At 36.7% G+C, this 23,254-nt stretch overlaps 1 protein-coding gene and 1 long non-coding RNA gene across 2 annotated transcripts; both read right to left on the minus strand.

The window, feature by feature from the left end:
• Nucleotides 1-777: 777 nt before the first annotated feature.
• LOC109059923 (vacuolar protein sorting-associated protein 45-like) lies at nt 778-8,005 on the minus strand. Its single transcript, XM_042777027.1, has 15 exons — nt 7,696-8,005; nt 7,277-7,411; nt 7,132-7,192; nt 6,931-7,010; nt 6,655-6,723; nt 6,122-6,259; nt 5,864-5,974; nt 5,386-5,520; nt 5,092-5,205; nt 4,791-4,958; nt 4,286-4,444; nt 4,058-4,165; nt 3,850-3,971; nt 3,453-3,584; nt 778-2,066 (listed from the first exon to the last, which is right to left on the minus strand). The coding sequence occupies exons 1-15, from the start codon at nt 7,786-7,788 to the stop codon at nt 1,985-1,987; spliced, it is 1,707 nt and encodes a 568-aa protein (XP_042632961.1). The 5' UTR covers nt 7,789-8,005; the 3' UTR covers nt 778-1,984.
• A 1,093-nt stretch (nt 8,006-9,098) lies between these two features.
• LOC109059896 lies at nt 9,099-13,069 on the minus strand. The gene is made up of 5 exons (XR_006162664.1): nt 11,987-13,069; nt 11,105-11,265; nt 10,849-10,972; nt 10,166-10,286; nt 9,099-10,064 (listed from the first exon to the last, which is right to left on the minus strand). It is a non-coding gene; the product is annotated as an uncharacterized LOC109059896 (long non-coding RNA).
• Between the last annotated feature and the right edge of the window lie 10,185 nt (nt 13,070-23,254).

Raw genomic sequence — 23,254 nt, forward strand, 5'->3', positions numbered from 1 at the left:
ATAAAAACAACTGAAATTACAACAAAACTCCCAAGATACATAAACTTATGTAGCTCAAGCACATTGGGGAATTCCCTAGGATATTCCCATCTACAAGCTCTGAAAAAAGCACATATTCAGAAGAACAAACTACATCACTATAATTACACTGCTCTAAGCTTCTTCTCTGTCTACATAAATAGACCACATTATTCTAAAACAGAGAAATGTTTCCCTCGGGTTGACACAGCATTCTACATTTGCCTAGAATAGTTTAAGAGATTTCCTTTACCCAAATCTGTAAATAACAAATTGATCTTGGACCTGATTTTTGTTCCAATGTATTTATGTGAATTTCGGTGCAACACATCTAGTGTGATATAATCTCTCTGGAAATCTACCAGGCCCTTTACTGACTCATCATAAGCAACCTTTAACGTTTTTTTTTTTATTATTATTCATACACAGCAAATTGTGTGCTTGATGCAGTAAAGCCATTAAGTGGTTGAGGTCTGCTGGTACTCTGGCTGATGGTGGGGATTAATGGATGTGATTTAGGAGGGAGGAAGGGGAGTTACAGTGGAGCAACCTGAATGTGTCTAGGGGGGTTAAGCTCTGGAGGTTAAAGTAATGGCTTAAATGTCAGGGGCTTCCGAGCTAAACTCCATCTACTTGATACAGTTTCACCAGTAAATCATCTGTGAGGCATGACAGACAGTGAACTGAGGCTTTGGTAATGATAAAAACCATGAAAATGTGTTGGTCTGAGGTTATTGGATAAACAACTCCAACAATCAGTTGATACTAATTTTTCTTTTCATTTATTGAATAGTATGATGAAATATTGCCATGTACTACGTTGTCCATTTTTTCAAGGGCAAAAAATTAGTAGGACATACGAAAAAAAGACACACCAAGATATAAAAATAAAGGTGTTTTGTACAAGGCTTCGATGTTAGCTGATTTAGACTCTTCAAAGGTGGTGTGTCTCAATGTGTCTACCAAGAACTGCCATAAAAAAAAAATTAAATTAAAGGCCACATTAGTTGTTAAAAGACTTTTGATAGACATTAATATTACAGTTACTGTGCACTGATTGAATTAATAAGCTCTAGCTAATTACAAGAACACAATTTATTTAATGTCTTCATATCTGTAGCATGTCTTTTAATTTAGCTGGATAGAGATGTGAATAATAATAATAATAAAAAAGAATATGGAGCACCACTTTTTTCTAAAATCCAAATGTTTTAGAATTTTGCTTAGTTTTAAAACAAAGTGATTTTGTTGATGTTTCTAGCCGTGTTGGGAACCTTTGATTCAACAATTTGACATTATTTTAAATATATACACAAAACAGCCTGTTAAATTTTTGTTCATAAGACATGTATATATACATTTTTTTTTTACTGAAACATACAGTAGTCACTTGTCCAGAAACAATCAAATGCAGCAACACCAAGCAAATAAATACACAATGCTGTCACTGTGAACATTTTTAGGGCATCTAAAACATTATTTACATATGATCACAAAAGTTATGCACATTTACAGTGTTTCACACATCATCAACACTTCTGCTTGCGTATATTTTTTTGATAAGTGTTTCAAATCATTTACATTAGTTAACACATTAGGTCTCGTGAACTAAAAAAGATATATTTATATATAAAGATATAAATAATATTACAATATTTATTAATCTAGTTTAATGTTTTCTAAATATGTTTGCAAGTTTCAACATATATTGATACATTTTTAACAATTCATTAATACATTAACCTTAACTTAGATTAATAAATGTGGTTCAAATTGTTATTAATTGTTCATTAATGTTAATGAATTAAACCTTATCGTGCAGTGTTACCATTTTCTTAAATTAAACATCCGAAACATTTTCAAGGAATGTCAGGTGAGAAACAAAGAAGAAAAATGTGCTCAGCTCAGGGTTCAGAGGACTGACAGCGCTGCGAGTGTAAGCACACATTTATATGCTGATAACAGCTCAACGTCGGCTCAGCTGACGGCCTCCGCCTCCTGTTCTTTCACCACCTGAACCTACTGCAAGCATCACTTCCTCCAGAAAGCTGTATCAGGGGAACATATGTGGCTTATAATACATGAGTACAGTCAGCACTGTATTTGACAGTCAGGTTAACACAACCCACTGTGGGTAACAGAATAATAATAAAGAATATAGTGGATCACATTTTTTCTAAAACCCAAATGTTTTAGAATTTTGCTAAGTTTTGAAAGAAACTGATTTACTGGTTTTTCTAGCCTTGTTTGGAACTTTTGATTGAACAATTTGACATCACAAATACTGATGCATTACCTGGTACAGAAAGCAACATGCTCACCCTCATACATTGAAAATAAATAAGTTTATAAAGTGTCAAGTGGGTGAACCAGTATCTAATGGCTATAGCATATAATAGCCACAGCTGTGGTTAAATTAGATGGAAATAAGTTAAAGCTTTATTAATAAATTTAGCTTAAACTAAATGTATTTGGTTGAAAGTATTAAGTTTCATACAGGGTTTATTTCACACATCATCATATGTGAATATACAAAATAATTTAGATCAATTAATATACAGTATATATATATATATATATATATGAAATTTTTAATATATATATATATATATATATATGACGGTTTGAAAAGTTTGGGCATGATAAGATTTTTAATGTTTTTGAAAAAGTCTTGAGCTCACTAAGGCTGAATATAAATCAAAAAAATAAAACACTCCTGCAACATCAAATAAAAAAATTCAGCAACTTAAAATATCTGTTTTCTATTTGAATACATTATAAAATGATGACAAAGCTGTGTTCAGCATCACATGACTCTCAGAAATCATTCTAATATTCTGATTTGGTGTTCAGGAAACATTTCTTATCATCATCAATCTTGAAAACAGTTGTGCTGCTCAATATTTTTGTAGATTTTTGTTTTCAGGACTTTTCAATGAATCGAAAGTTTCAAAAGATCAGCATTTTCTTGAAGTCTTCTATAACATTATCAAAGTCTTTACTGTCACTTTTGATGAATTTAATGCATCCTTGCTGAACAAAAGTATTCATTTCTTTCAGCACAATTCTTGCTGACCCAAAACATTATATTGAGTAGTATAGTGTGTATATAAAATATTTAATGAATATATTAAATAAGTAATCCAATGCCCAAGCGAAATCAAAATCACTTTGGAAGCAAGAGTGCTAAGAAACTAGAATCCATATATTCTAGATTAGCGGTGAAACCTACAGAATGAGAATTAATGATTCAGTTAAGTCATACGAGCAGCACAATTGTATGTTCTTTACATAATGCCATTCTAGGGCTGATGTCACTCTGTAACCGGGATCTTTTTTGAATAAGGCATAAAGGCCTGTGTGCCAGACGGCAAATGGATAGAGGTGAGATGGTGAAAGAGACGACTACGTTGAGAGCATTTAAAGACACTGACCTCTTAGTGTTGTGAATGGTTGTGCCCCCGAGTACGATGCGCACCCCTGGCATTGTGCGGTTCAGGTTATAAACAGTCAATGCCTCCTCATAAGTGGCCCCACCAATTATAAAGACAATAATGTCTTGAGGTCTGAAGGGTCGAGACAGAGTGTGAAGGAGTTCATTTATATAACTGTGGTCCATGTTGTTCAATCCAAGCAAAACATTTCTGTATTGTACATTAAATAGACTATTTAAAACTAATTTAAGATCTTTGAAAACAGTCATTCTGTTATTATAGAAATCATACACTCCACCTTTAGAGCAACATCAAAATGCCCACATTAAACGTCTGTGTGGCCATGTATCATTAATGCATGAGTGTGCATGCAAGTCTATTTATGTATCCATGTCACCTGTCTCTAAGAGAACTTGGCCCGAGGTAGGGGAACTGGCTGTCCTTCAAACGACCCTTGATCAGCTGATCCAGCGTATCATGTAGTAGCGGCTGATGCTGTGCGTACACATTCTCAACTCCCTATTCAAATACATGAACAAGTTCTGAGTATGCAACTACAGCAATATGACATCTTAAGAAAACAAACTACTAAACAGATGCTCTACCTTAAGTCCTTTGAAAAACTGTTTGGTTATGGCCACAGCATCTGTAGGAGCGATGAGGTCACTTCCCCTGATTCGTTTGCCACCATATTCCACCACGGCTTTTATCATCTGCAGCACAGATGGAGGCAAAGTTGAGCTCACTTTCCTTTTTAGCAATAAAATGACTAGATTTGATCAGATTCATCTGGATCTGTCATTGTGCTACAGGACAGATCTGATGTCTCTCACCTTGCGGTGTCTCTCTGACACCCCTTTGCGGTTGAGCTCCTCCAAAAGGCTGGGCAGAATACTACTGCTGTGTTTCTCATAGCGAAGCGCGTACAGCATCACCAGCCGCACAGCATCAATTTCAGAAACCCGAGGGTTCTGCAATAGTCGCCTCACGTTCTGCAAAAAGACGAACGAGTAATCTTTTGCAACAGTGCAAGATCTCGTCTTAAAATATTGTAGGCAATCACAAGGAACTTTGTGGATGGACTTTAGATTTTAGATATATATTTTCGAAAGACATTCTTATACTAACCAATTCTGCAATTATTAGATCAAAAATACAGAAAAAACAGTAATCTTATGAAATATATTCTAAATATATTTTCTAAATGTAATTTTTATGATAAACTCATTGAAGCGATAAAATGTCATTTAAAATATAAGCATTGCAAAGCTGAATTTTCAGCAGTCATTACTCCAGTCAAGAAACATTCCATATTATTATCAATGTCTGCACTCGGACCTGTTGTGCACTTGAGTGGTCACTCTGGCAGGCCAACTCCTGCTCCACCTCTGACACCTCCATCAGCTGTCTTTCACTGACCAGGCGAGACAGCTCCCCAACCACAGTTACGTGTTTTGAGACTGTGCCTGACATTTTCTTAAACTGTGGGTAATTATCCACAAATGCCTACAAAAGGGCCAGAAAATAGTGATTAAAAACTGAACTGTGTAATATAATAATAAAAGTTCTGGATCAGGGGTCTTCATGGTTCACTCCTACAAAGAATAATATTAACTTGCTTCAGCATTGGTCCACTCACCTTCATGTCAGATATGGACTCTAATTTTTGTTTGTCCTTGGGCTTTTTCTTCTGGAAATCCTCCATCAGGTTCTTGATGTTTGTTCCAATCTCACCAAAATTCAGGTACAAGTTCTTATTAAGAGAAAGAAATACAAAACAACATACAATTTTTTTTTTAACATCATTAACTTATGTTTACTTAACTAAGGGTATTTATTTAGAAATAAAATCTAATTAATATGTAATTTCAGGATGTATTACTCTTTAATGTGATCTACCTAGCAATAATATTTTGAATGATAAGCTACTCACATTTGCATAAAACTCATCATTTTCTGCCGACAAGACCACCTCCCGTAGGTCCTTACTGATACCAGGAACTCCTGACAGGTCTATGCGGTTGTTATTGAGGCCCAGTAGCTCATGAACCATGGCCTGATAGGTCCACTAGAGGAAGCAAACGCATGCACATGTAGAATTTGCTGCAATATCAGCACATTAATCATTATGTAGTATTTATTTTGCTGCAGTAAGACAACTGTTTTCAGCAAAAGCGAGCAGGACACACTGTCCGCTGTAAATCTCTCAGTAGAGAAAAAGAATAAAAAGCATGCTATTAATATTTAACACTAGTGTTTACCACTAAACCGTAGTGTTTGAGCAGTTTTCTAACATAATCCAGAATAAAATCATGGCCTCCATCTCCCTCTGGTGGTCAGGTCTAGGATTCTGCATGCAGATGTTCTGTAATACCAGATTCCGACGTAAGGTTGCTAAAAGACCTGATTACCTGATTGAGAAGAGGAGTAATGGCATCATCACTTCTGTCTAAAATTAGAAGAAGAGGAGGTACTTCTGTTTTTCTGAAGTCAAACAGTTCATACTCCTTAGTAATGATTTGCTGTGGAAAACACAAACAGATCATATGTTTGTACATTTTTATCTGTTATCATTTTTATAAAAATAAAAAAAGACATACATAGATTAAATCAAATTACTAATAATGCACATTACAGATCTTTGTTAGAATTATAAAGTAGAGTCTTACTTTGATGCTCTCTGCCAGCCTTTTGGACATGTCAGAAGAGAGCTGGTAGCGGATCATGGGGCATTTTTTCAGGGCCAGCAACACTGATGTCAAACCCTGAGTTACACGAGGCAGTACACTGGGCTCCCAGCTGCGACCCTATAAACATGCACAGAAACATTCACAGTGAGCCTAAAACAGAAAAATCTGTGTCAGATAGCAGTAAAGTAAAGATATGACGAAAACATAATAATAATTCCAAGCAGCACTGTTAGTTTTTAAGATCTTGTGATCTAACGTAAATGATTTCCACCAGTTTTCTGTTCAGTATCATAACATACCTTAACCATTAATAAAGAATGACAAAATACATTTATAAGCAACTATGTAAAGTTTTGGGTGCTTTTGTGTATTTTTGCTAAATATATGCAGTTGCTTTAATGATTCATTCAGGAATAATTAAATGCAGGTCAATCCATACAAAGCAACAAAATGCAAGCACTAAGTTCCCTATAAAAAGAGTTAAGGCCGCTCAAATGTGACAAAAGCCTTACCCTGGATACTCCTTGAAGGTTGAGGGAGAAGAGATGAGGGTTAACAGCAATGAAATCTCCATAGTACTCCTAGAATAACACAAAATATAACTGGTTAGTGAGAAACAAGATTTATAAAGTTTGACAACATTATGTGAACACACTGATTTTACTAATTTATTCGGTTTTTATGGATTGGATAGATAGAGAGACAGACCAGAGATGTAGTTAAGAAGAATTATGAATTATTTGAAACAAATATATTTATATATTAATTATGAAGAAGACTTCACCCACCTGCACTTCTGCAACTACTTCCTGTTCATCTGCCTCAGCCAAAGCCTTTATTTCACTCTTACTGATCACGTTACTGAAATCTGCACAAAATAATAATGAGAGATAAACTGATGCAGTGTGTCTTTTGATACATCACTGAACTCACAAATAAAAAACAAAATACATCCAACTAAGAACATTTTGATACATCACTGAACTCACAGATGAAGTAAACACTATACTTGGGCCGACGAAGCTCTTTAATCAGATGCTCTACATTCTCCTGAAACCACAGACATTTAAGTATGAACAAATAAGTTCAATAAACTCAAATTTGAATAATCGGTCTAAATCTATGTATATTTACCTTGGATGGCCGAAGAAAGCAGATTGCCTTAAGGTGCTTCATATTGTCCCGGTTTTGTGAGTCAATGCGCTCGAAAAGGTAGACTTCTTTCTGCAGGATCTCAGACTGTGTGTAAACTACACTTACGATACTGGTCTATTAATGAAAAGAGAACAAAGAAGTAATGTTTTGATCACTGTCTGTCACTGGTGGCAGATCAGAGTCAACACCTGTCTAGGTAGACTGCTGATTAGAAGTTTTGAAAGAGCCATACTTCAAAAACAAATGAAGAGTTCAGTTCAATTGCATTTGGTTAAGACACGTGACATCGAGCAAAATCCATACACTGCACACAATAATAGACTATCTGTCGCTTAAGAACACCTGCGTTTTCTTAACTTTAAAAGCATATAACTGTCCTCTAATTTGAATTCACTTACTGTCTCCTTGTCCATCAGCAGCACCTTCATCCCGGGTCCGCTGCTCTCTATCATTTTAGAAATGTACTGCTTGACAGCCAGAGTCACGTTCATTTTGTCGTTGTATTTATGTTCCAATTGTCAGTGAGAATGAGTCAATTGATCAGATCGTTTTAAAGTTGTTTAACGAACGGTAAAGGGCTCTTTTCATCAGTAAACCGCGTATACACAATACTGTTGACAATGGGAGACAACTCACTGCGTTTTCTATTTCCGTGTACGCGAGTATTCGGTCCGCGTCTGATTTGGGAACAGTTATAGTTCAATCGGTATGCCAGTCCTGCAGCTTCAATTAACCAGTTCAACTGATCTGCGAACAGGTCGTAGAGCATAAATATATCCCATAATTCAAGGCTGCTACGTGAAACGGAGTAAATAAACCGCCATATTGGTGAGGGCGAGGGAGGTGTAACGCTCGCATTTTACCAGATTCTATTGTTTATTTATTCGTTTTATAGAACGATTACTTGACGTTTTAATTTAATTCAACTTTTATTAATAATTCTTAATGTTGGTCGTTTTTAATAAATGTAATATTATAATATAATTAATATTATATTTAAATAATACTGATTCAGTAAATGAATCAGTGCTCGGACCAGTTCAGTCGGATTCATGAACAGATTCTTCTGAAATATTCGACTCAGAACATTCTCTCACTGTGCACCAGCTACTTAAGTTTTTAAATTCATTTATTTGTTTGAATTTTATTTTGCAAAAATGAATGTTACAATAATGTGATTTCATCAAATGTTTCTTAGTCATCAAAAGAAATACTTTAAAAAATCATTACCAGTATTAAAATATTTGTTCAGTGAGTCTGATGACCACCTTCTTATGGATCTGTTGCAGGACCTAGATTTTGCAGGACGTTGCGGGACACCTGTGTGAAAGACAAATTTACTACTAATATACTTTGTAAATATTGATTTACATTATTTGGAAAGTGGATGATGAACTAACTGCAGGGCAAAGCTAAAAGAAGCCTAATGTTGGTGTAATCTAGCACATTATAAACCCCGTCTTTTTAACCAGATATGGGTGTCACATCATAAAATATTTTAATAGGACTGAATTTGTATTTAAAGTGATCATAATTTAATAAAAAAAAAATGTAAGTCACTAATTATAGCGCTTTCATTTCCAGGTTATTCAAACAGCCAATAAATTATACAGAAAGCCAGCACAGAACATTATTTAATAACATTATCACTTAACTTCAGTCTAACGTGAATTTAAGCACTTTAAAAACAATTCCCGCTATAATTAATGAAGCTATCTACAGTGTATTAATCTCTTACTTACATCTTACGTTCATCTGCACTTGAGCAGAACTCAATCTGCAAGCGCACTGAACAAAACTCCGGAGTCTCAGCGATGACATCATCTGAACGCCTCTGATTGGCCATTGCATTCCTACGCTAAACAGAATGTGACGCGATTAGTTTATCTCCTTGTATAGACTATGCAAACATTAAATGCGTTTTACCCGATTCAGTGCATACTGAACTTGTAAAATCCGACAGGTTTGATCAGAATATACTTATCCAGTATGTGTCTGTAAGAAGTCCTGGCTGCTAACTGTATTTATTGACTTCGATTTATTGACATTAAACCACAGAAACTTAACACTCACAGTAGCCTATTTTACCAGCGTCAACTGCAGTTTTTAAAATTAATTTTTGTTATTTGAATTTTATTTAGGAAACCTTTTTAAATCATCAAATGAGATAAGCCTACTTCAAAAAAAACTTTAAAATGTCAAATGAGACCAACTATCTTTCATACTGTCATGGGCAAAACAGGGAATACAGGGATTACAGTACTGATCCAGACAAAAACACCATTCAGATTTTGGTTTCTTCTTCTTTAGTTGATTAAACCACTTATTATCAATAATCATAAATTCAATTCAATTCAATTCAATTAAATAAAGATTTCCATTAGAAAAAAATCAACAAAGATGGAAAAGTGATCTGAGTGTTGATAGCTGCATCATCTTTACTTTCAGGAGCTGGTTCCTTCAGCTTACAATCACTGTAAAAAGATCTCATATCATCCAGTGCAAGCATAAACATATCAGGAAATATTTAGACAAATTAAAATACAAACCTATAACAGTCATGGTGAAAGCTTATGAATATTAATATTAACACCTTACCTGAAATAGCAGCCACTGTGAGACTCCAGCCCTTCAGCAAAAGCACAGTACACTGACATCTGAGCACCCTGACTGGGGGTTTTCATCAATAAGAGAGCAGGTAAAAACAACAGGGCACTGAGAAGAGGGTGACGCGTCAGCACGTAACATCCCAGTTCAGTGCGGATTACTCCAGGGTGAAGGGAATACACATTTACACATTTGTAAAATGTTTTTTAAGCATTTTATATGTTTGAATGTGGTTGATGTATTGGGGATGAGAGCACAAACCTTTAATCCTCTGTGCTAATTCTCGAGTAAACAGCATGTTGGCAAGTTTGCTCTGCCTGTAGCTGACTAAGGAATCGTATGGTGCTTTGTTGAAGTTATAGGTCACGAAAGTGGATCTTACCTGCAAGAAAGGTCATCGGACTGAAATATATTGTATGGATTATGTATATCATGTATATCTGAATTTTTTTTTACATTCGAGGAAGAGATGCATAATAAATCATAACCATCTTATTATTCACAGTTAGACTGAGATTGTGAAAAAAGGGCAAATGAGCAACATTTGCTGTTATGCTTTACAAAAATAATTTAATAATACTGTAATTTTTAGCAGATCTCAAAATGAATATGAATTTTCATATGTACATTATATAGTTGTGATGACTAAAATCCCTTTTCTGGATTTTTAAATGACTGGGATTTTATTGTTTATTTTTAATTTATTTAGTCTAAAATTATACAGGATTTGGTGATCAGCCATGACATGAAAATAATTATTGGCTCATATCAGTATCGTCAATAATTTTAATAATAATTTTTAATACTATTCCTGAAATACACTGGATAAAACTTGGATATTTTCCTGCATATTTAGTTTATCATGCACAACAAAAGTTTTATGGATAGACTTGCAAATAAAAGATGTGAAGCTAAAAGGGATCATGTTAATGGGTGGGCTTTACCTCCTTTGTGAGCAATACTAATTCGACTAGGACTAGACTTCTTCAGCATGTCCAGGAGGAGAACAGTCGGAAATGACCCAAATGATTGACAGCAAACTGGGTTTCATAGCCATCCTCTGTAAGGCTTTTAATGCACATCATCACTCTTAATAGTATAATTACGGGTTTATTCACACAAAATGTGCAATAGGTAAAAATACAGCTTAAAGCACAGTTTGATTTGTTGCTTGACTAATAATGAGGTCAAAGGTCTTACCAGCATTGTTAATAAGTATATACAGTCGATACTCAGTGGCAGTGTATTTATGCACAAATTGCTGAACGGAGAACAGCGATGCCAGGTCTAAGTGCAAAACTACTGTGTTGCCATATCCTGTAGATCTGCGAATCTCTGCCAAGCCATCACAGCCCGAGCCCCTGATAAAAAAAAGAAGATATTGTTGATATATATGATGCAAAGTACACCTTAAATCCCAAAAAATCTAGATCAGGGGACTCCAAACTCGGTAATGGAGAGCCAGTGTCCTGCAGAGTTTAGCTCCATCCCTAGATAAACACACCTGAACCAGCTAATAGGCATAGAAACGCCCAGGCAGGTGTGTTGAGGCAAGTTGGAGCTAAACTCTGCAGGACACCGGCCCTCCGGGACCGAGTTTGGAGACCCCTGATCTAGACCTTTCAGTGGTTGAAAGGACAAAATGAAAAAACATTTCAACAGTGTGTTTACCTCTCTTAAAATGTATTTTTAAACGTTGCAGTAAATATGTACAATTGCTGTGTAAACACCCTGCAAAACAGACAAATGTCTTACTAAATTCAATTTCGAATTGGAATCAGTGTTATTTTCGTATTATTTATGGTATTTATTAATACTTTAAATTAGTTTTTATTGTTAGATTTTCAGTTTTCATTTTAATTTTAGTTTTAATAATTTTGTTATAAGCTTTTATATATATATTTAAAAATATATTACATTAAAAACCATTTGAGCACATTGTACCTTCAGCACAATAGCTCGGTGTTGTTTATTATATTCTACAATACCTATGGAAGAAAGTGCATTAGTTCATAAGTGACTGTAATGTTATTTTAGCCCACCAAAAGTTACAATGAGAGGAAATAACATTATGTAACTTACTAATAGCTGTGACCGCAGTTACTGTGCCATATTTGGTGAGACGATTTGACTTCAGTTCCTCCCACAGTTGAGTTACTTGGATAGAAAGATACATGTCATCCGCTGTGATGTGCTGTCAGCTCTGCTATAATTTCATTTTCTGTTGTACAGTAACTCTTTTCCTTGCTTAAAAAAGCTGTTGTTTCAACTGCATGGCCACTGTCAAGCTCAGTGCCGGCTAACACATCTAAACACCCTGCATTTAAGGCTGGGTTTAGGTTCTATAAGAAGATTAAGTCAAGATCATATTAGATTCCATGGCTTGTGGTCAGAAAGAAATGTGAATAACAAAAACAGTTTTCCAAACAATTTCTGCTTTTAAAACAGAAACCTGTAACACAGGCTTTTCATTAGATGCTAAAAAGTGTTTTGGATTTAAGATTGACTAAATTTGTGCAGTCTGAGGTATTTGAAAACAGCTCCTGATGTTTTAATCTATAAAAAGTTTTTTGGGGTACTATATGGGTCATGTAGACTGAACAGCTCTGTAAAACAGGAGGGGCTTCTTTGCTTACTGCTTATAAACATTATAACAATAACTAAACAAAACACCAATTCTTTTTTAAAAATTAAAAAACTGTGTTGGTATTGCTGGAGAAGCATGCTCGTTTTAATATGAAAGACTTGTAGTTTCGTTTAAAGAATATTTGGACAAAAACATTTACTGTCTTATGTCAATAATGCACTAAAATCTAAACCTCAGGCGCCGTCTTAGAATTAGTGAAGGCAGGATGAAGCCCTATAAAGAAAAGGATTATGCGGGAACCATTGGTTATGGCACGAGACTGGCATATTTATTGCCTTTAAAATCCAACGTTTTCCTTTCGATGTCATGAGTTTGTGCAGCGGCGGTTTTGGATAACTACACTATTTAGCCAGCTAAGCTAATGGCTGTGCATACTGTTTAGTGCAGATAAACACTGCCGTTTTAAAACAAGCAAATCAGTGCAGCAGATGGCATAAATGTCTCATAATGTTAAAACATAATGCGTAATGTTAATATTTACCGTAAATCGTAATTAGCTTATGTAAAACGAAATTGTGAATGATGAATAATCACGATCTACCCGCCTTTCTCACAAATATCGCAGCCAATCAGTGTGCAGGGAAACACTCGTGGAAGTGACGTTTTTAAATGTTTCGCCTACCACGGCGAGCATAGACGGAAAAAACGTCCGCAGAACAGGGATCGTGGTTTTTCCATCAACGCAAAGCCCGCGAAGAATTAAAGGAAATAACGCACTGTAAATTTGTATCCTATTTTGCACATATGCAAAACTGTGCACGAGGTAAGAGTCTCCCTTCTTCCATCTGGAAACAGCGCGTCGGTGTTTGTACAGAAGTTGTTAAAAGTTGTTCACTCAGGTAAATGTTAGCCCCTGTAGCTATCAGTACACATCTGTACGGGGTCGCGCACTGGCCGGGCACGCATGATTTCTTTTAGCAGGGTGGGCTAACATTAGCCTCGCGCGCGCGCTCTACGGGAGGATCGCGAGCGTGCGTCTGTTTTGGCGTTAAAGCGACTCATGTTTATTATGACAGGACACAGATACTGAGTCAAGAAATCGTTTTAGAGACTGATCCATGTCACTTTCTGCCAAAGTATGACAGAAAGTAAACAAATATTTAAATTATTTTTAACTTTGATTAGAGCAGCCACAAAACAAGCACCGACAACGAAATTAATTCATATTTCCAGGCACATTTCCACTGCTTTCCACTACAACATTAGTACACTTGATGTTTTGTAGTAATAACCTATTATCTTTTATATATACATATAATGAACCTATTATCTTTTATATATATATATATATATATATATATATATATATATATATATATATATATATATATATATATATATATATATAAATAAAAGATAATAGGTTATATTACGGAGCCCCTAAAGGGTCATTGTGGTGGAAAAAAATCAGAGTGAGTGAAAAAATTTGGGGTGGGAGGAAAAAATATATTTTTTATTTTTTTGCGTTCTCTCGCAAAACCAGCTGAGTTCGGACAAACACTTCCTGTTTACTTTACAGCTTGTAGTGGTTTACACAGCTCCATAAGTTCTCAATGTAGCGGTTCATAGAGTTTTGTTTTGAACTTGGAGAAATAGTCAGTGCATGCTTATTATGGCAGGGTTTTGGGACATACTAAAACGCTTAATGTAAAACACTGTGTGCGAGCCGTGGGAACGGAGCGAGGCCGGTGGAGCACCTGCGCCATTCACCGGTAACGAGTCCCGCGAAGGAGAACTGAAGGAGGGACTGATGACAGTGTTGGACGATAGAGGACCAGGCTCGGACTTTATTTTGTGTTTTGGTTCTGTTTGTGTGCGACAGTCATCCACGAGTAGGGGCTGTCGCGGTCTTTTAGGTATAATTTATTATTAAAGTTTTGTTTGAATGTTCCCCGGTTCCCGCCTCATTCTTCCCGTGACGTTACACACTGGATGACTAAATTCAGTACACGGATTACACACCATATTATTAAAGTAGACAGACAAGTAAAGTATTTTTTCACTCACTCTGATTTTTTTCCACCACAATGACCCTTTAGGGGCTCCGTAATATATTAGGGCTGTCAACACACAATGACCCTTTAGGGGCTACTGTGTATATTTATAATATATAATACACACACATGCATATATATATATGTTATGTTTATATATATATATATATATAGATATATATATATATATGTATATATAAATATTTTCTAATGATAATTTATGTTAAATATATATCTGTTCAAACTTTGTTATTGTTGATTACAACTAGATGCTGTACAAAATGATTAATTATCATACTAGCTTTTTATTACATAATAATATTAGCAATAATAATGATCATTATGATGACACTGTATAAACATCAATCTTTCTTCACAGAGTTATGGCAGAATCAGACCTTTACATGCAATGTGATGAAGATGATCTAGAGCCATGCCAGAGTTTTACAGAAAATGGGGAACAGATATATAACAAAGGCAAGTTTTTTTTTTTTTTTTTTTTTTTAAATAAGGCTTTGAAGTGTTGTATGAATAGCATTTAGTCATATATTCAGAAAATTAGTGTAAATACAAATGAAAATGTAATGCTTTTTGTTTATTTATTCATTTACTTAGTTACTGTAGTCCCAAGTGCCAATGATACACCGATACCAATACAGTCTGAGGGCACCTCTGAACCAAGATCATCTACTACTGACCTCGCAAATCAAGATGTGCCTTTGGCTTCTGGTAAGAAGAAAACAAGCATGCATCTAAACAATATTCCAATGCCCTGTAGAATTGATTTTCCAATTAGAGACTTTCAACTTCCTTTCCATGTACTGACACCTTGTGGTCATTTACATTTATGTTTAGTCATTTAGCAGAAGCTTTTATCCAAAGCGATGTACAAATGAGGACAATAGCAATCAAAACTAACAAAAGAGCAACAATATGTAAGTGCAAATGACAAGTCTCGGTTAGCTTAATGCAGTACATGTAGCAAGTTTTTTTTTAGATAAATATAAACACACACACACAAAGAAAAACAAGTAGATAGAATAGAAAAAATAGAAAACAGTGTTAAGCTTCTAGAGGGCACACAACTCTGAAGAAATGAATTTAGGTAAAGGGGTGCAGGGCCAGTGGTGGTTTTGTAGGCAAACATTAATGCCTTGAAATTTATGCGAGCAGCTACTGGTAGCCAGTGCAAATTAATAAACAGAGGTGTGACGTGCATTATTTTTGGCTCATTAAAGAAATTTTTTTACAGCTGTTGTTTTGGATTAATTTGGATTAAAGCGGTTTGTCAGAACTGGATGCCAAGAGAGCAATATGGTCATTAATGATCATAAAGATGCTACACTGTAAAAGCACTGTAAATAGAATAGCTGTGGAATTTCAGTGTGGAAAGAAACAAGTGTTTTGTTTTTACCTCTAGTGCGTGCTGTTACATTACTGCCTTATGCTGCCCAACCAGCTGGAGCTGCAGGTGGCCAAACTGTCTTCATCAGTACACAGGTTTTACATTATCTTTTACTATCATTGAGGCACTTAACCTTCTGTTTACATTTAGAAACTAGACATGTTGTATTGTTGTATTTAAGTGATGATAATCTGTTTTAGCCTAATTTAGGTCAGCCTCTGGCAGGCTCAATGAGTTTGGGAACATCACTTGGTTACCTTTTGAATGGACAGCCTATTAGTTTTCTGACCTCTGGTAAGCCATAACTCAAAACAGTGATTTTATTTCACATTTATACTCAGACACATTTTGCGGGATGCATTGCCTTTAAAGACAGTGAAATGAAAATTTACTGTAAAGATTTTTTAAATGTTATATATATGGTGAACAATTCATCCATGCATATGTTTGTTTTTTTACCTCAAAATGTTAAATAAATTTTTTTATCATAGTTCAGTCTTCTGGTGACGTATGCCTGACTTCTTTAAAGGAGTCATATGATGTTGCTAAAAAGGACAATATTTTGTGAATTCGGTGTAATGAAATGTTTATGCAGTTTAAGGTTAAAAAACAAATTATTTTCTAAATAATGTCAATTATTATTGCTCCTCTATGCCCCGCTTTCTGAAACGCATTGGTTTTTACAAGGCTCATCGTACTGAAAAGCGAGGTGTGCTCTGATTGGCCAGCTATCCAGTGTGTTGTGATTGGCTGAATGCCTCAAGCATGTGACGGAAATGTTACTCCCCTTAACATATTGTGATGCCGTGTCATGGCATGACCAGACAAAACCAATAAAACCCATTCCAAAGAGGCATTTGTTGCATCCAGTGAGAATAAAAGTTATGCCTTCTTTCTTTGCATGAATATTTGGGTGGCGCTATGCAAATCTCCCCACACAGTGACGTAGACATGTGGGGGCGTGTTTAAATGAGACGTTTTAGGAGGGAGTGGACAAGTCTTAACTTTTATAAAGAATATCTCTTTGGATTTGAGACTTTAGTCTTTGCAACTTTATAAATCTACTTTATGCACCAAGAGCTTGTAACACTCCAAAGAGAAATGAAAAATTTAAATCGCATCATATGACCCCCTTTAATCATTTTGCTGCTTAAACCATGTTATGTTGGCTGCTCATTTCAACATCCAACCAACATTCAACAACCAATTATCAACAAGCCCTGCCTTACATTTTTATCTTTTTCGATAATCTGTTACACTTGAATGTACGTCACAATACAATCCAAAAAAAAAAAATATCTGCCAGTACTTTCATTTTATTGCGAGTTTAACATTTATATGCACATAGAAATCAATGTTCATGCATCAGACATCTAAAATAAATAACTATGTAATGTGTTCCATAGTCTACAGAATTCCAGAAATCTGTTGTCATACATTTAGTATTCTTTTTTTAAATTCTCTGCTGCTCAAAATCATTACTTATTTTGCTGAAATACTATTATCTGACCTCTTCAGCTCAGACACCCCAGTTAATTACTCCTCGGATGGTAACCCCAGCGAGTTCAGTACAGCAAACAACTCCTGGAAAAATCTCTGCATTGCAGATCCCAGTCACCTTGACCATCAGCAACCCCTCAAACTTACAAAGCCTCATCTCAGCAGCCCCTGGAGTGACGACTCTTAATGTGACACCCTCTAATGTCCTACCAGCCACAAATCCAGGTGAACATTTCTGCAGTCTATACTTAAAATTGTACAATTTAAACATTTTAGATGATTTATCTCTCTGTTTTATTTTCGTTTTCTTTATTTTGTTAGGAGCAACAATAAAAGTAATGAAGTTTACAAAGTTTACTGGAGCACCTGCAACAGCTGGTTTTCAGGTCACGAAACCTCAAGTGCAAAATCTTGTTCCTCTTCCTGCCACAGCAACTAACGGTCAGGACCTTTCTTCTGATAAAATACTGATTTTTTTTTTTATTCTAATTTTTAATTGCAGTATTGAGTGTTGTAGTTGTTTTAAATGTTGACAACAGTTTATTAATTAAACATCACTGATTAACATCATTTATGTGTTTAAATGGATAGCTCACCCAAAAATTTAAATTGTCATAAATTAACAATGATGTCAGACAATTATGACAGATTTTTATTTTTGTACGATGAAGAGGTTTTTGAGAAGGGATTGAGAGGAGTATATTTGTTTTACAGCATTGAAGAGAGGCTCCAATTCATCAAAATTCTGTGTTCGCTGTAAAGCCTTTTATCAAAAGAGTCAGTCCCTCCGTGGACACTACTGCGTAAGTTTTTATTCATACCCTTTTGAGATTAAATCCCTGTGAACAATGCTTTAAAGCAGGGGTTTTGCTGTGGTTGTCATTTAAACCTTTCACCAAGGTCTTTACACATGTTCATTTATCTTGTTCCCCATTTTCCAGCAATGCAATCAAGAACTTGTCAAGAGCATCCGAGACCTGACAGCCCAAACTAGAAAAAGGATCAAACGCACGCGTGACAAAACCCCCTCAAACCCCTCCACATCTGAGACTCCAGTTTCCTTCTCCACATCCTCAGAAACATCTCTCAAACACGTCACCACTTCTGAAATACCTGAGGGAGCGCCTAGTCCTCGCTCTGGGGATTTTGACGTCCAGGGCAGAATGATCATGTTAGTTGAAGACTTCTTCTATGGGAAGCACCCTGGCCATCCAGCACTAGTAAGACCCAATGCAGAGCCGTTTATAATGAAATGCCAACTCTGTTACAAGAAGGTGAAGGGCAACATCAAGTGAGTTGGTTTTTAGATGGGGAGTTTTTTGAGGGGATTTGTTGGTATCGATAGATTTTTCATCATTCAACCCTCATTTTTTGAAGGCTGATGAACCACACGAAACACCACATGGAGTTGGAGCGCCAAACAGGGGAAGTAGACTATCATACCATGTGTCAGCACTGCTACAGAAACTTCTCAACACCTTTTCGTCTGCAGTGCCACGTTGAGACAGTCCATAACAAAGCAGAGTCCTCAAGTGAGTCTATCCTCCTAGAATGATATATCCTTAAAATATTTACTTGTTTGTTGAGAACTAGGTTTTGAACCATTGTTGGTGCTTTTGACTGAAGGTATTTTAGTTTCAACTTAAAATATTTCATTCTGTTATACAGAAGTGTGCAAGATCTGCGAGTGGTCTTTTGAGAATGAACCTCTCTTTCTGAACCACATGAAACATGCACACAAGCCTGGCGAGATGCCCTACATGTGTCAGGTGACTGATTTTGTGTATTCAGGCTGTATGTCATTCCTCTCAGCAGCAACTATTTTGTCTTGAAAACGTTTATGTAAATCAGTTACTCTTGTGTACCTCAGGTGTGCGAGTTCCGCTCCTCTTTCTATGATGATGTTATAAGCCACTTCACAAAGCAGCACAAGAACACCAGCATCTTATTGTGTCCCTATTGCTTAAAAGTATTTAGGTCTTGCGGCGGCTTCCAAATGCACTTCACTAGACATCAGGTAAAGAAAGAGCTTAGTACTACAACAAGCTTTTATCATTGATAACAAGTGTTGTGAGATATTAAATAATTATTAATATGGAAACACTTTAAATTTTCAACTCCTAAATGAATGCTTTACTATGATTTGACTTCATATATCATATATTGATTGTCAGCTGATTGACTGATTATTTATAAAAGAGTTTATTTTTCTTAGAAATGTCGTGTATCAGTCCTGGCTGTTAATGTATGTGTTTGTGCATCCAGAAAAAAACAGCCCGGCATTGTGACAGATGCAGACTTCAGTTCATCCATGAGAAGGACGAGTGGCAACACAGACATAAGTTTCACAGGACGTTTGTCAAGCCCAAGCAGTTGGTGGGCCTTGTGCCCGGCACTAGGGTTAGAGACTGTTTATACATTTTTAACTTCCAGTCATATTTATTGCTTGTTTGATAGCCATTCCATTTTTCCTGTCTGTTTCAGGTAACCATCCGAGCTTATGCTGCCAGTACTAACAACAGAGATCATTTAGTAGCACCTCCACTGAAGACTCCCTCGAACACCACATCAGCAACTATAGCTTCTCAAAATGTCACCACCAATAAAGTCATTCTCATGAAGAAAGAGCCTGTGGAAAGCATGGTGGAACTAATGGGCAAGTTTCAGAGTCAGTGGTGAGTGTTTGCTGTATACATTTATATCTCCATAAATCTATTAAATTGCTTCAAATTTACATTTGTTTGAAAACAAAATGCAGATTAGACTTTATAAAGGTATTGTTATGACCATCATCTTGTTCTTCCAGCAAGCCAGCAGGAAAACAGTTCTGCATGGAATGCAACTATGAAATTCCGTATTTTTCCAACCATTTCCCCACCTATGTGAGCTGTTCCCTCTGCCGATACAACACCTGCTGTTCCAGAGCATATGCCAATCACATGATCAGTGTACATGTTCCTCGCAGAAGCACCAAAAAATATATTACCCTGTACAAACCCTGCCCAAAGTAAGACAATAGATTTTTTTTCTCTCCTTTTGGTATGCTTGTAATGTTACTTTTATTGTTAATAATAATAATTATAATGTTTGCAGGAAGGGGTGGTTAAGCTGTACCACATGTAGTTACAAAACTCAGGTTGGAGATTTGATGGCCAAACATCTTGCTGATTATCCTAAGCACCAAGCAAGCCAGTGCACCATACGGGGTAAGTTTTTTTTATTTCAGTCTAAAAAAAAATGTTGACCATGAAAATTCAAGCTTTTAATAAGGATCCCATTACAATCACATTATTAATAATATTCCTTATGTTTCAGAAGGATTTTCACGTGGCTATAAAAGGTACGTTGGTTCAATTTGTTTTAAGTTTTAAAAGGATAGTTCACATAAAAATGATTATCTGTCATCATTTACCCACACTTATGTTGTTCCAAACCTGTATGACTTTCTTTTTTTAGAAGATATTCTGACTATGTCTCAGGTTTTTTGCCCATATAATGAAAGTCAGTGGGGATCCAGTGTTGTTTTGGACCCCATAATTGAAGTTGCTAGACATTTAACTTTCAGTTTAGCAGAAGAGGTAACTTATGAATTATTGACATTTGTAGATTCATCTTCATCCCAACGGACCTACTCCGAGGAAGTCAAAGACTCAACAATGGGGTCTTTTTACCTTTGCAAGTGAAGCAAGTGGACTGGAGTTCATTTCCTCTCTCTTCTAAACCCCTTCCTCGATCCAGCTACACAATAACACTCCCTGCTAGCCCCGCTTGCACCATGTCACTTCCCATTCAGGTTCAGGCTATTGAACGAAGTGCCGTTCCAGACAAAAAATGTGGGGCCAAGCCAGATACTTCAAAGCCAACTTTAAATGGAGGGTTTTCCAAAGTTGATACAGAACATACAGTGGAAAACTCATTTACCGTGGCACAGCTGAAAGTCGTACTGTATGCACTCTGCTGTGGGGTCCCCCAGGCCGCCAATCACTTCGCCACTCCACCAGAAGAAGTCCAGTCATTGCTTGTGAAACGGCAGCTTCAGCTTGATCCCTCGAGAAGCAGAGAAGGCTTGACATCACAGCTGGCTGATAGCTTAGTTGAATGGGTGCTATGCCAACGTGAGCAACAACTGCCTATCGATGAAGCTAACCTGTTCGGGTTCATGAGAAGTCATGGTGCGCAAGATATCTCTTACAACTCTGTGGTTGATTTATTGCTACGCCACGATCTGGGATTGCAGGCGTTTGCTACATCCAGCAAGTTGCTACCGTATAAGTCCCAGGAGCTTGAGCGCTCCTTCAGTAGCCTTCTGAAAAAGCAAGTCGCCTCACAAACCTTTAGGTTGTCTTCCATTGGAGCCATGGATGAGCTTTCCATCTTTGTAGATATGGAGCAGCTGGATGAATCCTCTGCGGATTCGTCATCCATGTTGTCAGCTTTTAAGTTGATGAGCACCACAGATCCACTCATAGATGTTGTGTTCACAGCCCTGGCTGACGGGACCACATTATCCACCATGGTTTTCCTCAGAGGCGAACCTCTTGAGAAGGATGCAAGTTTGTTGCCAGACTTCTTCATCCTGGAGGCTAGACCAGAAGGGTTCACAGATGAAGAAAGACTTCAAATTTGGTTGGACAAGGTGTGGTGTCAGCACGTCAACCCTAGTTCTGGAGGCAAAGGATTGCTGATAATGGACACGTACAAAGGCCACATGTCCAATGAATTCTTGGTTACGCTCAACAGTGCTAACACTCTTCCAGGCCTAATCCCTCGCAGTTGCTCTCACCATCTACAGCCCCTTGAAGCCTGTATGGGGCCGGTGTTACGTGAGTTTCTGCAGGCTCGCTGGAGCGACCATGTGACAAAAGCACCACAAGAACTGGTTGGAGCCAAACCAGCTGACCTTGCCCTTCTGCTGTCTCAATGGCTTATCGAGGTACTGGATGTCCTTAAAGCAGAGCCCAAAGTACTTTTTCGCTCTTTTGATCGGGTTTTGAGCACAAACCCAGAGGCGATGCCTGAGAAACCATCAGAGCTAGTGCAAAGTCTTACTGAAGCTCTCCTTGTCAGTAAATTGAAAGGAGACAAAGTTGAGGAGCAGAAAGCTGAGACTTCCAGCGTTGTTTCTGCAGAATCTTGGTCCTCTCCGCAATCTGGCATTCAAGCGTTAAGAAAGATCTTTGAGAAGGACAGCGATGTGGAGTCTTTCCATGGTTTTGAGGATTCAGAAATTATAGATCATTAAGTCTCTTAAATGGAATAGCATTGTCGGCTCTGCAGGTTTGTGTGCCTTCTTCCACCAAGATTTCATATTTTGAGAATAAAATGAACTGTTCAACCGAAGTGTCTATGAAAATGAGTCATGTAAATGTAGGTTATTGCTAGCATGTGTAAATATTTGTTGCATTAATGGGTGCTAAAGATCCTTATGCTGATGATACATGGGGCAACTGTTTGAGCATTGTTGCCGGGCAACTTTGGGGCAATGATGTTGCCAATGGGCAACCACATGAGACACAGGGTCCACAACTGATCTAAAGTATCCAGATAGACATTTGTTATCCATCCTCAATGTGGAAGTGCCCAAGCAACATTGCTCAAAAAAAGTTGCCCCATCTATCATCAACATAAGTGTGAAGTCCTCTGTAGTCATGGCTCCTGTTGTTCATTGAACTACAAATGTGCAACGTGTTACACCTTGTGGTTTAGTTCATCATTGTTTGCCTTTTCATCAGGTTTTATCTCTATTATCATAATGTGCATAAATGTAAATAGAAATTAATTGAAATCATTATCTACTGTATTTT

The sequence above is a fragment of the Cyprinus carpio genome, chromosome A19 (assembly GCF_018340385.1).
Source record: "Cyprinus carpio isolate SPL01 chromosome A19, ASM1834038v1, whole genome shotgun sequence".
In the NCBI taxonomy this organism is placed as follows: Eukaryota; Metazoa; Chordata; class Actinopteri; order Cypriniformes; family Cyprinidae; genus Cyprinus; species Cyprinus carpio.